General features: G+C 46.6%; 1 protein-coding gene across 7 annotated transcripts in view; it reads right to left on the reverse strand.

Annotated features, from left to right (window-relative positions):
- Positions 1 to 13,999, reverse strand: part of TCF20 (transcription factor 20) — a 210,786-nt gene that overhangs the window by 51,055 nt on the left and 145,732 nt on the right. For all 7 annotated transcript variants that reach the window (XM_066358572.1, XM_066358569.1, XM_066358570.1 and 4 more), the window contains one exon: positions 7,490 to 13,207. In XM_066358572.1, coding sequence (XP_066214669.1) covers positions 7,490 to 13,207 — 5,718 coding nt within the window. The remainder of the gene's footprint in view (positions 1 to 7,489; positions 13,208 to 13,999) is intronic.

A 13,999-nucleotide genomic window follows, 5' to 3' on the forward strand; every position in this document is an offset into this window, starting at 1 on the left:
GTGCAGTGTGCATAGGGATTTGTTCATAGTTTTTTTTATAGTCCAGCCCTCCAACGGTCTGAGTGAGGGACAGTGAACTGGCCCCCTGTGTAAAAAGTTTGGGGACCCCTGATATAAACTGTTTGTGGGAGAGGTGGAGGGTGGCTGTCCTGAATCATTTCATGAATTATTTTAGATCTCTCTTAGAGTGCTGACCTGTCGATAATGTTTATTTAAATAAATTTATTGCAGGGTAGACTCTTTACTTTGGCCTTTGGTAATCACTATCAAAAATTTACAACTTAGAAGAAGAATATTAAGGCTTTTACTTAAAATTTTTTCCATTGGTTTCTGAGAGAGGAAGGAAGGGGGAGGAAGAGAGAGAAAGAAAAGCATCAACTCATTCTTCCACTTAGTTGTACACCAACTGCCTTTTTATTTTTAGCGAAAGAGAGAGGCAGAGACAGAGACAGAAACAAGACAGGGACAGACAGGAAGGGAGAGAGATGAGAAGCATCAACTCTTCGTTGTGGCACCTTAGTTGTTCATTGATTGCTTCTCATATATGTGCCTTGGTGGGTTTTGGGCAGGCTCCAGCCAGAGCCAGTGACCCCTGCTCAAGCCAGCAAGTGACCCCGGGTTTCAAACCTGGGTCCTCAGAGTCCCAAGCCAACGCTCTATCCACTGTGCCACCACCTGGTCAGGCTGACTGCTTCTCTTATGTGGCCTGAACAGGGCACAAGCTGGTGACCTCGGAACCTCAGTGCTCCAGGAGGACGCTCTATCCACTGTGCTACCAACCAGGGCTTAAGGCTTTTCCTTATTATCAAAGCAAATTTTATTCCCTTCATTTTGACTCCTCTCCTTTGAAGAAGCTAATTCCTGAGGGATCATGTGGACTAATGCTATTTCATAGGATGGTAACTAATACTGCACCTCACTGAGTGGGATACTTGAAACCATGTCAACACTAAATTAAAAGTAAAAATTTAAAGTTAAAAAGAAATACTATACCTTAAATACCGTATACCCCGCTCCCCTAAAACTTGAGTTTCCCACAAGAGTGAAAATGAGGAGAAAATATTTCATAATCAAAGCAACTTCCTATCCAAGAGGATAAGTTCTGGACACTCCTGGGAAGAACCATTACGCTGCCAGAATGTAATGATCACAAACTACCGCTTACTGAGAGAGCTTCAAGACAGGAGCACATCCTCACCACGGCAACACGCGAGTACAGCACTCCAGGCAGACACTAGCCCACATGCTTGCCAAACACTTCTCTCCACACTTCCCAAAGAGGAACTCATTTAATGCTCATAACAGCCTTCCTTACAGTCAATGTATTAGAGGAAGAAGAAGTACATAAGTTAAGTGACTCAAGTAGGTTCCCAGCTAACAGTTCAGATGAAGCAATGTGACTACAGGGTTCTCTCCTACCCCTCTTCCCCAACTGTGGAGCAGAAAGGCACAGGCAGAAAGCTGAGGGGAATCTCTGAGGGCAACTAAGCTGACTAGATTTAACCTTATCAGAGTTTTCTCCAATAAATGGGAAGATAAAAAGAAACTGGTCTGTAGTTGCTGGCCTTCACAGTCCTGCAAAACTGGCCTTAGGTATTGGATAAGGGAAGCTGTACCTTCCGGAACACTCAAGGCCCCTGGGCAGGAACAGCCTGGGGTAAGGGCTGCTTTCTGCATGAATCACACAGAGCTTCCTGATGAAGTCCACGGCCAAGCTTCTCACACCAGCTGTGGGATGGCTGAGGCTCATCCCCCATGAAATGAGCTAAGGTCCTTCATAGCACACTAACTTCAGGTTTTTATTGGTTTTCTAGCAAGGCCTTAGATATTTATTGAACTGAAATGAATACCCACTTTGACATGCTATGTATTTGACCATGTTGGCTCTTTTAACATATTAGCAATAACTAGTTTACATCAGAGAAATGATCTCTCCACCCCTAAAAGAAATTAAAAAGCAAACTGTAGAAAAAATAAGTGTTCCAATCTGTCATGATTTATTTTGTAAGGTAACATAAGCAATAAAATTCAAAACTGCAAGTTTCACCTGAAATTCCTTAGAATTTAGAAAAGCCAAATCCTGAAAACCCTGAATCTGCAAGTTTAGTCCTAAGGTTATTGTGTAATGATAAAAAAGAAAAGTGTTAAGAAAAAATAGGTAGTAAGATAATTACACAATTTTCTGCTCTATGTTAAAAGTCACTTGATTAGCCTGACCAGGCAGTGGCACAGTGGATAGAGTGTCGGCTGGGATGTGGAGGACCCAGGTTCGAGACCCCGAGGTCGCCAGCTTTAGCGCAGGTTCATCTGGTTTGAATAAGGCTCAGCAGCTTGAGTCTAAGGTCGCTGGCTTGAGCAAAGGGCCACATGGTCTGCTGTAGTGCCCTGGTCAAGGCACATATGAGAAAGCAATCAATGAACAACTCAGGTGCCACAACTATGATTGATGCTTTTCATCTCTTTCCCTTCCTGTCTGTTCCTATCTGTCCCTCTCTCTGACTCTCTCTGTCTCCATCACACACACACACAAAAAGTCACGGGACTAGAGAGGTGACCAGGCTGGGTACCTTGCTGTGTAACACAGAAACAGGCTACAGCAGAAGTGTGAGTGAGATATGAGGACAAAGACAAGTGGCTGCCTGAGAGTGGGCTGGTGAGGGAGGGTGTGTTAGGGAGAGAGAAAGACAGGAATGAAAAGAGTGTGGGAATGTGAGAGGGAGGGCCAGAGGACAAGGAGTCCATGGGAGGCCACTATAGTGCGTGTGGTTTGGGGAGGAGGCGGGGCAGGGAGGGACACTGGAGTGAAGAGCAGGACCTGGGCTGGCAACAGCATCCTTGCTAGGCTACTAACTTCAGGAGCAAATAGGTGGGAATTCACAGAGCATCTAAGATAAATCCTTTATTTTACAGATAACCAATTTGGGGAACTGACCTGTTTTTGTCATTTTAACTTGTGGTCGCATTTCATAATATAATCAATGAATTAATGCTTTTATATTTGTGAAATCATGTTTCTGTCATAATTTGAAGTAAATCAGGGAGGATGTTAGCCTGTTAAATTGGGGGAGATAAATTTTTCCATTATTTAAACTTGTATTTAAATATGGTGTAAAAAAATATGAAAAATTCCTCATGGTGGTTGTTAATCTATTTAGAAGTGTTGCTGTCAGCCTAGGTGGGGGAGGAGAAGCCAGAAAAGTGCAGGCCACTCTCCCGTACATAGGGCGAAGCTGTCAAGGGACACACCAGAGAGCCACGATCCCCAGGCCCCTGCTGCCATAACTCTTAAGGCCTTTACATTCCTAAACGTGTCAAAGGTGATTTCTATATACCAAGTCATATGTATGCCTTTTAATTTTATTATCTTTTAATGTTTATTTTATTGATTTTAGTGAGAAAAGGCCAGAGAGCAGGAGAGAGACAGGAATATCTATCTGTTCCTGCATGTGCTCTGACCAGGGATCGAACTGGCAACCTCTGTAATTCAGGACAATGCTCCAACCAACTGAGCCATCCGGCCAATGCTATGTATGCCTTTTAGAAGCAATCAACAGTCATAACACCATCCATGCCAGCGGTCGCTGTGGATTCACATAACAATTACACCAAGGTAAGGAAGTAGAGGTCAAAGTTTGAGCCAAAGAGGACTGTGCAGAAATGAATGAAGTCCCATACTCAGAAAAGGAAACAAAATGAAGGCTGTCTGTACAAGCATGTTCTAGTTTTCAGTAATTTTCGGAGTAATGTGACAGAGAGGGGAGCTACTGTCTCTTGAGGATTTCATATTATTTTGCTATAACATTATGCTTGCCAAAACACCTCAGAAATACATAGGTCAGAATGGATCTCTAATAAAATATATGTGGCCTTATCTCAACATGATAGGATTTAGAGTATGCTTATTAAGCAGATCAAAATTGAATGCATCTGCTAAAACCTACAATAAAACTAGACTCAAATGATCTTGACAAACTGAAATATCATCAATCAAATTAAATAAGAGAAGGTAAATTACATAATTTTAATTTGTTCTTGAGTACATTAACAAAAAGAGAAAAAAAGCTAGACAAGACAAAAGGATCTTGTAGTCATAGTGGAACATCAACTCAAAGAGCCAAGAAGTGTAACTTTTTTTTGTTTTTAAATTGAGAGGAGGAAAGATAGTGAGACAGACTCCTGCCTGTGCCCCAATGGGGATCCACCCGACAACCCCATCTGGGGCTGATGCTTAAATCAACCTAGCTATCCTTAGTGCCTGAGGCCAACACTCAGATCAAATAAACTATCCTCAGCGGCCAGGGCCAATGCCCGAACCAATTGAGCTGTGAGAGGGGAAGAGAGAGAGAGAAGGGGGAGAGGAAGGGGAAGAAAAGCAGACAGTCGCTTATCATTTGTGCCCTGACCAGGGATTGAACCTGAGACATCGGCATGCCAGACTGACACTCTATCCATTAAGCCAACTGGCCAGAGCCAAACTTTTGCATTTTAAATGTCACTGTGTCCAAGCCCTGGGTTGGATTCCCCACAAAGGCACGCAGGAGAAGCACCCATCTGCTTCTCTCTCCCTCCCTCTCTCGCTTCTCTTTCTCTCTCTCTCTCTTCTCCTCCCCTCCTGCAGCCATGGCTCAACTAGAACAAGTTGGCTCTGGGTGTTGAGAATGGGTCCATGGCCCTGCCTCAGGCACTAAGAAAAAAAAAAAAAGGCTCAGGATGCAATAGAGCAAGGGCCCCAGATGGGCAGAGCATTGCCCCCTACTGGACTTGCTGGGTGGATCCTGCTTGGGCGCATGTGGGAGTCTGTCTCTGCCTCCCCTCCTCTCACTAAAAAAAATAAATAAAATGTCACTGAGACCAAGAAATAAATCTATTTCAAACTTGGGGTTTGGGAGTGACAAAAATGATGGAGACAGGAAAGGAAACAGAAGAAAGACTGTGTGTATGAAGTCTCAGTGGGAAAGACAAGCCCCTTTGACAGAATACTCTTAATTTTGCCTGACTGGTGGTGGCACAGTAGACAGAGTGTCGACCTGGGATGCTGAGGACCCAGACTTGAAATCCCAAGGTCGCTGGCTTGAGTATGGGGCCACTGACTCGGCTTAAGCCCCCCAGTCAAGGCACATATGAGAAGCAATCATGAACAACTAAGGAGCCACAACTATGAGTTAGTGTTTCCCATCTCGGTCCCTTCCTATTTTTCTCTCTCTCAAAAACAATTCTAATTTAAAAAATATATATGAATTTCACATTAATTACATTTTTTACTCTAGTTTATGAGTACTTCTTGAGTACTTCCTTTATTACCAGACACTGTTATAAATTCTGGGGATAATGCAATGAAAAAATATAGTGCTTTGGGGGGAGCTGTAAGGCGGTGAGAGAGGACAATAAAAAATGTCCATGAATACTGATTCTAGCTGATAAAATCCTTATTAATTATGATTGAAAGTCATTTGTGCCTGATCAGGTAGGTGGTGGCACAGTGGATAATGTGTCAACCCGGGACACAGAGGACCCAGGTTCAAAACCCTGAGTTCGCTGGTGGGTTCACCAGCTTGAATGCAAGGTCGCTGGCTTGAGTGTGGGCTCACAGTCAGGACCCCATGATCACTGGCTTGAGCCCACAGGTCACTGGCTTGAGCAAGGGGTCAATGGCTTGGCTGAAGCCCTCCTGGTCAAGGCACATATGAGAAAGCCATTAATGAACAACTAAGGTACTGCAACGAAGAATTGATGCTTCTCGTCTCTCTCCTTCCTGTCTGTCCCTCTCTCTGTCTCTCTCGCAAAAAAAAAATAAAAATGTCATTTGTATCATTGTCAACTATAAATTTATATAAAAAACTCTCATTTGGTTAAATATCAAGGACCAAACATACATTTACACATCTGTTTCCTTCCCACAAAAATAAATAAACTTATAAGACAAACTCATGAGGAAATGAAGAATGAGAGAAGAAACACAACACACAAATTCTGGAAGCTGGATATGGAGCAGACAGGGAGTAAGTGATTCAGCAGACTAAAGGGAAGCAGAGCACAGAGTGCAGGGGAGGAGCCAATAGAGAGCCAACCCCTGTGGCACAGAGCCTGGAAGGCAGTGTCCCAGAAAGTGGGAAGTGCAAGATGGGGCTGGAAACCAGAGCACTAACTCAATGAAGAATCTGTAAGAGTTAGGTCCCTAACTCAGCCCAATTCAACCAGGTCACTGTCCCCCACAGAGAGATATTCAGAGAAGAAGAAGTTCTTCAGGATATTAGAAATAAAGAAAAGTAATAAAAATTTAGATGATAAAGTTGAAGAAAACCTGGAGAACTTAGAACAAAAAGGCAGAGATAGAATACAAGGGAAATAAAAGATACAGCCAGAGAATCAAAGCAGGAGGTACCAAACACCTAATTAACAGGAATTCCAGAAAAAGAGAACAGAGAAAAACATAGGGAAAGAAATTATCCAAGAAATAACACACAACAAACTTCTAAAACATGAGTTTACAGGTGGCAAAAATCTTAGGCACAATGAACTAAGGGCCAACCTCAAGGCCTATCATTCTGAGATGTCAGACTCAGAGGGAACATGAGAAGATTCTCAAACCTTCCAGGCAGAAGACAGAACACACATTAACAACTGAAAACCAGAACTCCAGTCCATTCAACTACAACCTAGAAGCTACAGGACAAGCCAGGAGTCATGACACCAAGATAGTGAGAGAAAATGATTTCAAATCTAGAATTTTATACCCAACCAATCTTCAATTAAACATGACTAGAATAAAGACATTTTCAAAATCTCAATGTATGTACCTCCCATGCAGCACCCTTTCTTAGGAAACTGCTCAAGGATGATGCACTCCATTAAGTGAGGACCCAGACTAAGAAAGGTGAAGACACAGGATTCAGCCAAGAGCATTCACTTGGGGAAGAAGTACACAATGACAGTGACCAATGCCCCATAACAATTATGAAACAGACCTAAAAAATAAATATCCTAATGCAAGTGAATTGGAGAGATGTGGTCCAAAAAAAAATAAACAGCAAATAATAACATGAATTAATAATTTTAGAGAAATGAGAAGTTTTAGAAAAAAATAAAACCATAGTAATACTTCCTAAGTAGTACAGTCAGATGTTGAAGAAATGGGAAAAAGGGATTAATAAATAACACAAACAGCAGTAAAATCTTATTGTTTAGAAACAGGAAACTGGCAAAGGAACGAATCAGGAATCCAGTCTGAGGAGGAATGGAGGACACCTATTTTAATAAGCTGTATCACACTAGCATGACTTTGTAACCTATAGATATGACAAAATTAAAAGTTAACCAAATCTTACAAATTACTTCATTTTCTGCCCATCATTTGGGCCTAAGGGCTTTAATCTGGATGGATTACCACATGCTATTAAGAGTAAATTAGTAAGGCTGAAACCCATCAAGGTGGAAGAAATGGAACCAAAGAGAAGAAAAAGAGCAAGCTAGTAGAAGTCCTTATACTCACCATCTCTCTGGCTATTTCCAGCGCTTCATGCAGGCCATAGAGCCTGCCACAGACCAGGTAGATTCCATTGGCCCAGAGAATACAACCCTCATGGACCCAAAATTCATTGCTGTCAAGAGGTAGTTCAGGGATTTGTAACTCCAGCTCAGGGCCACCTTCTGAAGTGGTGGGCACAGAGGGCTTTGAGTCCAAAACAGTCTTTTCACTGCTGCCCTCTGTGGTTGCTTTTTTACAGGGAAGGCCCCGGGCCAGGGACCGAGGGCCTCCACCACAGTCTTCTGAGCGGTGTCTCCGCTTAAACCTGGGGTGGGCAGCCAGGCTCCTCTGCTCCTTCTGCTGCTGCTGCTCCTCCTCCTCCTCAGTGTCCGTCTTGGAGCCATTGGAAGCGCTTTTGTGCCGTACCTTAACTTTGCTCTGCATTTCTGTGGTCCTCTTAGGAGGTGGGTTCTTCGGGAGAGTGGCTGCATAATCTTGGGGATAAAAGGGTCCAAAGAGGTCACCCATGTTTCGGTAACTGGCCCACTTGCCGCACAGACAGCAAACCAAGTGCCCCATAACAGAAGACTCTGTCACTACAGGTCCCTGCAGCATGAAGGATGAGGCTGGGAGCGCCTTACTCTCAGTGCTGCTGGGTGGTGGAGTCAGAGACCTTTGCCCCTTCCGACCCCTCACCAATTTGGTCTGTTCTTCTTCTTCAGCATTGATGATTGTACAAACAGCTCCAAGTTCACACTTATTTACTACATGGATATAAGGGAAAAAAGACTTGTTCTTGGCATCGCTTTTATCCAGTGGCTGGGTGGCATACTTTAGTTTGATCTCAGGTTCTTGGGGTTCTACGATGGGAACTGCCTGTTTGGTTTTCCGCTTCCTTGGTTGGGCCCCGGGCTTCCTTCTCTCCCTCCTCTGCCTCTGCTTTTTTGGCTTTGGCTCTCCATCTGCAGAACCTTCTGGTATATGAGGGGGTTGAGGGGGTGGAGGTGGTGGCTGCTGCTGTTTCTTTTGCTTATTCACACTACCTATAGGTCTCCCCTTCTTCTTTCCTGAAGGGAAATACCCCTTTGGAGGGAAACCCTCTTGTTTGGGGGAAATAGTCACTGTATCAGTCTCCTTCTCTTCAGCCTTAGGATTTGCCTCAGGGGCCAGTCCGGCTGCTGCAGGTACATTCTTTGAATCCGGAAAGATTAAAGGTGCTGCACCACCCAGGGAACCATCTGGTCTACCCTGGTTACTCCCAGGCTTCTGTGAGGTTGTGGATGTCATGGCACCAGGGGGTTCCTTTCCAGCAGTGATCATGTCTGGGTGTGTCTCAGTCTTTACTTTGTCGTCCCCAATGCCACGCCACTCCTCTGAAGACCTTGCGATAGGTTTTTCTACGTTCAGCTCCTGGTTTTTTGGACAGACTAGGTCAGATACAACCTCACCTTTTCTCTTCTCCATCTCAGCATCCTGAACAGCAACATTCCCACCTTCGGGAGGGCCACTCTTCAAAGACAGTATGTCATCCAGGGTAACTGTGTCTCCCCCAACCTCTGCACTGTTTGAGGATGCACTCCTCCTAATATTTGGGGATGTGATCTTCTGAACTATAGCTTCCAATTTCAACCCCCGTCCTTTGCGAGGGGGCAGTATTTTGGTCTTAGCAGGACTTGTGAGGGTAACAGCAGGGCAGTTTCTACCGTCTGAACTCGGAAGGTCCTTGGTGGATTCCCTCTTAGGGATGGACTTGAAGTCCTGACTGTGAGAAAGATGGGCATAGGAATTGAACGCTTTATCAGAGCCTTCTTTTGATGGGTGAAGAAGGCGTCCTTTATCTTCAGTGTTACTGTTCCTCATGTCTTGTGACTGCCTCTTACTGGGAATGGGTGAAATAAAAGAACGAACCCGCCTCCTCATGATTAGGGGGTTTTGAGAAGAATGATCCTCTTGACCTGGAAGCCTCAGCATAACATTGCTAGGTTTCGATGACTGTGTAGATTCCGCCAGTCCATGTCCGTCAGTCTCGTGGGGAGGTCCATACCTTTTTTGATTGGACATTCCTGGAGGGCAGCTGCTTTTGGCTGGAGAAGTCTGCCGAGAAAGATCCCAACAGGATTCTTGTTGTAACTTCTGGGAGCCATGCTTCAATTCAATGCCTTTGTTAGACAGACCATCACTGGACATGAGGCAGCGCCCACTTTCCTGACCACTGGGGTCATGGTAAGTCCCCATCGGTGGGCCATACATCATGCCATCTTTGTCATTTTTCACAGGGCTCCGCACTCTGTCCAGGAACTGCTGCTGCCTGGGGCTCTTCCGGGCCCCCTCCTGCCTATGTTGGGCCGCAGCAATCACTCCCTGAGCAGAGCTGCTGCTCCAGTCTTTATATTCCTCTTGTTGCTGCTGGTACATCTGCCTCTTGTAATGGAGCTGAGAATTCAAACCTGCACTGGGGTCCCCATAAGCATGAGCCCGAGTGTTTGTATGATACGCAGAGGCCAGGCTTTCTGAGTTGGGAGAAAAGGGAGTGTGTAATGAACTCCTATTGGCTCTCTCTGAAAAGGTCATATGTGGGTTCATGTGATGAGGGTCTCCTCCTGGGCCCCTGCTCCTCCCAGGAGACATCTTCAATTTTTCTGAAAAATCATGATACTGAGAAGGGGACCGACCCCTCATGCCCTCTCGACCACCTATTCTGCCAGGAACCCGCCGCATGGGTGTGGGTCTGCTGTCTTGTGGACCATAGTCTGAGATGGAATCATGGGCGGCAGATCCAGGGCTGGCATTGCCTCGGTAAGACTCGTGCTTGATGCTAGCAGGATGGCAGTGGTCTCCAGATTTCTTGTTGTTGAAACTGGCTTGGGATTTGGATTGCTCAAAGTCTTCCTCTTTTATCTGCCCGCTCTGGGATTTCAGCTTTGTTTCCATGGACACCAAGCCACCTGGAAGAATGACCGACTGACTCAAACTTGGATTGAGGCGTTCATTCCTCCCAAGTCTGGTGTCGGCACCCATGTGTCCCAGCGAGTGAGCCCCTGGGTCCCTGACAATCTGCCTTAGAGGAGAAATGTCACAGATCACTGATCTTCTTTCAGAGAGGGAACCCCCGGGCTCATGCACTGATGACTGAGGCTCTATTTCAAACTTTCTGGGAATTGGATAGTCTGCCAAATTGATCTGTTTCATTTCAGCTGCCGTGCTGCCTGATTTCCTCTCCCAGGGACCCCAATGAGGGTTTTCTAATAGGGACCCAATGCTTTTGTTCAAAAGGCCCCTGCTTGCTAATTCATTGGTTTGACTAATTAAGACATTAGGCCTCGTGGTTCCCTCCAGGCCACCAGCCATGCCCTGATGCTCCTGACTACTTCTAGAGTATCTCCTGTCAGGGTGGTGGTGATAACCCTGAAGCACTTCCTGCAGAAGGCTAGGGAACTTCTCATTTCTGCCCTTTCGCTCCCCATGGCCAGTGAAATCCCCCTTATCTTGTCCTGTAGGATACTGAGGAAAGCCACCAACATTTCTTGGCATTGCTGACCCGAAGCTGTCTTTGTAACTATAGCGCAGGCTTCCAGGAGACTTGCTAGGCTCAGTTCTGCCTATGAAGCCAGAGCCCACTGCAGGGTGCCCACTCTGGCCATTGCCCTCTCCATTGTGGTTGGAGTTATCTCCGCTCTTGTTTCCTTTGCTCCCTCCTCCCGGAGGCTCTGGCTGTGGAAGCACTGCATGACTGGTTTCCTTGGCCCCACCAGTGCTGGGTGGCCTTTGAGTGGCTGTGGGATCATCTTCTTGGGAGCCTTTATCCTGTCCACCAGGCTTCTCTGCACGAGTTGTCATGGCTTCCCGGGAGACAATCACTCCAACAGTCTTCTCATTGACTTTTGGGTTGCTCTCAGATGATGGTGATGTGTCCTTAGCACCTGGCGAGGTCGCCTCTTCTCTGGCTGCAGGGCTGGCACTGAGTCTGGGAGCTTCATTCGGAGCGCCTTGTGCTGGGGAAGAGCCAGCTTTCTCTGAGGCTCCCCCCTTGTAGGTGGTGTCAGAGCTGGTGCTCTGGCCACTCAGCTGCCTCACTCTCTCGCCTTGATCCTCGGAACTGCTAGAGCAGCCTCCATCCAGCGACTCTGCCATAGGAGACTTCAGCTGTTCTTCAGGCTGGGAGGAGCCTTCAGAGTTTGTGCAGCTGTCTGCTTTCTTAGAAGAGGAGGAGGGCCTCTTGGAGGTCTTCTTCTGAGGTGTCAGGGCATCAGAGAGTAGCATGTGCTGGACAGTATTAGGAAGATTGGCCACTTGAGTACTCAGGGCACTCAGACTACTCAGCCCAGGGTCTGTCAGTCGCTTTTCTGGCACTCCTTCAAGTCCAAACCCTTTAAAGCCTGCAGCATGTGAGTTAGGACTGGGCATCATCGATGGGGTTGGGCTGAGCTGAGGCATTAACTGTAAGATTCTGTTTCTGGAAGCCATGGGCACACTGCCTTGCCCACATGGGAGATTCTCCCCACTCTGCATGAGAGGAGATGGGGTAGAGCTACAGCTTGGAGACTGAACCACAGAGGCAGCTGGAGAAGGGTTAGAAATGGGGCTGAAGTTCTGATGGAACTGCATGGGGGACCTCACAGGCACCTCGGGCTGGCTGTACTGCCCCACCTGGCTCTGCAGGGGCAGCTTGGTGGCAGCACTGGTGTACTGCATCACGTGCTGTGGCGCATGCTGCTGCTGCGGCTGCTGCTGAGCCTGCTGCTGCGGCGGCTGCTGCTGCTGCCCCTGCTGGGTCCCTTGTGGGATCTTTGCTTGTTCAAAATTTTTCATAGATGGAGGCTGATAGCTGTAATTTGATTGTGTTCCATAAGCCTGTGCATTAGAACTCACATTATGCCCTTCATACTGGGAGCCAGCATTCACACTGTAACTGCTGTCATAGCTCTGACCAGACTGGCTGAAACGCTGCGGTGACGGAAAGGAGGAGGAGGAGGACGAAGCAGCAGAAGACTGGTAGTGCTGGCCAAACTGACCTACTCGTAACTGATAACCAGCGGCAGTGGACGGCAGAGTCGACGGCCGCTGCATCGGCTGCAGATGGGATGAGCCAGTGGCTGGCTGGCCAGCAGCCTGTGGCAGAGGCTGATGGGACTGGTAGAGCTGCTGTCTCAGCTGCTGGACTTGCTGCTGTTGCTGCTGCTGCTGCTGGCTAGAGGCCTGCTGCTGGTACTGAGCACTCCCCGGAGAGAAAGGCCCCGTGTAGTCCTGCTGATAGTGAGACACACCACCAAGGCCAGAGTGCTGTGCTTGAAACTGGCCCACGTGACCTTCACTCCCATACTGATTGCCAAAGCTGCTCCCCTGCGGGGGTCCATAGCTCTGCACAGGCCCAGAAGGCCTTCGCTGAGGAGGCTGTGGGGTGCCTGTTGCCACAGGGTCTTTGTTGCTGGCCATGTAGTAGAAGTCTCCAGCTTCTTTCCTGAAACTCTGGTAGCCTTGATGTCCAGAGGTCTCACTAGTCATCGCTGCCGCAGCTGCTGTGGTCCCTCGTCGGCCACCACTACTGCCACCGCTGCTGCCACCACTGCCGCCTCCTGCACCCCCAAAATTCTGGAACATCTGGGCCTGGCGAGGGCTGAACTCTTCTAGCCGGGAGGAACTGTGTACCTCCTGCGGGTAGCTCTGCTGGTTTCCGTGGTAACTGCTCTGCTCTCGAAAGGACTGCATACTGTTCAGCAGCACAGCGGCGGGCCAACAGCCCTCCTGGAAACAGAAGAAAGGGAGAAAAAATGAGACATATGTCCCCTCAGTACAAATAAAATCAAGTCTAGGTGATGGAGGGGGTATGGTAATTCAGCTATCCAGATAAAATTGACTGGTCTGTACTTCACCTCTTTTTATTTCTTATCCTATTCATTTCTGAAAATGAAAATATACAGAGAAACAGCCTCAAGAATGAGGCAGGAGTCTATGGTAGTATTAAAAGAAGACTCTGGGTAAAAACAAATTCAATACAGTAAAAACCTCATTTTTAGATAAATGAGCACCACCACTCCAATTCAATTGTGTAAAAATATAAGGCTGGGTTATTGCTCTAAAAAATAAAAAAATAAAAATAAAAGACAACCAGCATTTAAAAAAACATTTTGCAGTTTTGGTGGGGGAAGGATGGGAAAAACAATTTCATTTATTTGCTTTCATGTTATTAGACTGGACTGAATAAGTATCTCAGATAATAATGAGGCAGTCACTCTACTTGCTGCCCCCAGCCCCAGATCTGAGAAACAGACTGGCCTGAGAATGGAAGTGAGTCCCTTATATCCCAATGCATGTTACACAGATTTACTGTAATTACCAACTGCCTGTGATGACTGGTGACACTCAACTCTTACCACTGCAGGGATTCCTTATTTCAGTCAGCCATGCAAACTTAAGGGTTAACCTCTTCTTGACACATAATTGTGTCCAAGGCACCCTTCTCAACTACCCATCAATGTCCAGGTCCAAAGGGCTAGGCTGCATAAGCCAAAGAGCAGGGACTATTCTTGCCGATTC

The sequence above is a fragment of the Saccopteryx leptura genome, chromosome 1 (assembly GCF_036850995.1).
Source record: "Saccopteryx leptura isolate mSacLep1 chromosome 1, mSacLep1_pri_phased_curated, whole genome shotgun sequence".
Taxonomy (NCBI): Eukaryota; Metazoa; Chordata; class Mammalia; order Chiroptera; family Emballonuridae; genus Saccopteryx; species Saccopteryx leptura.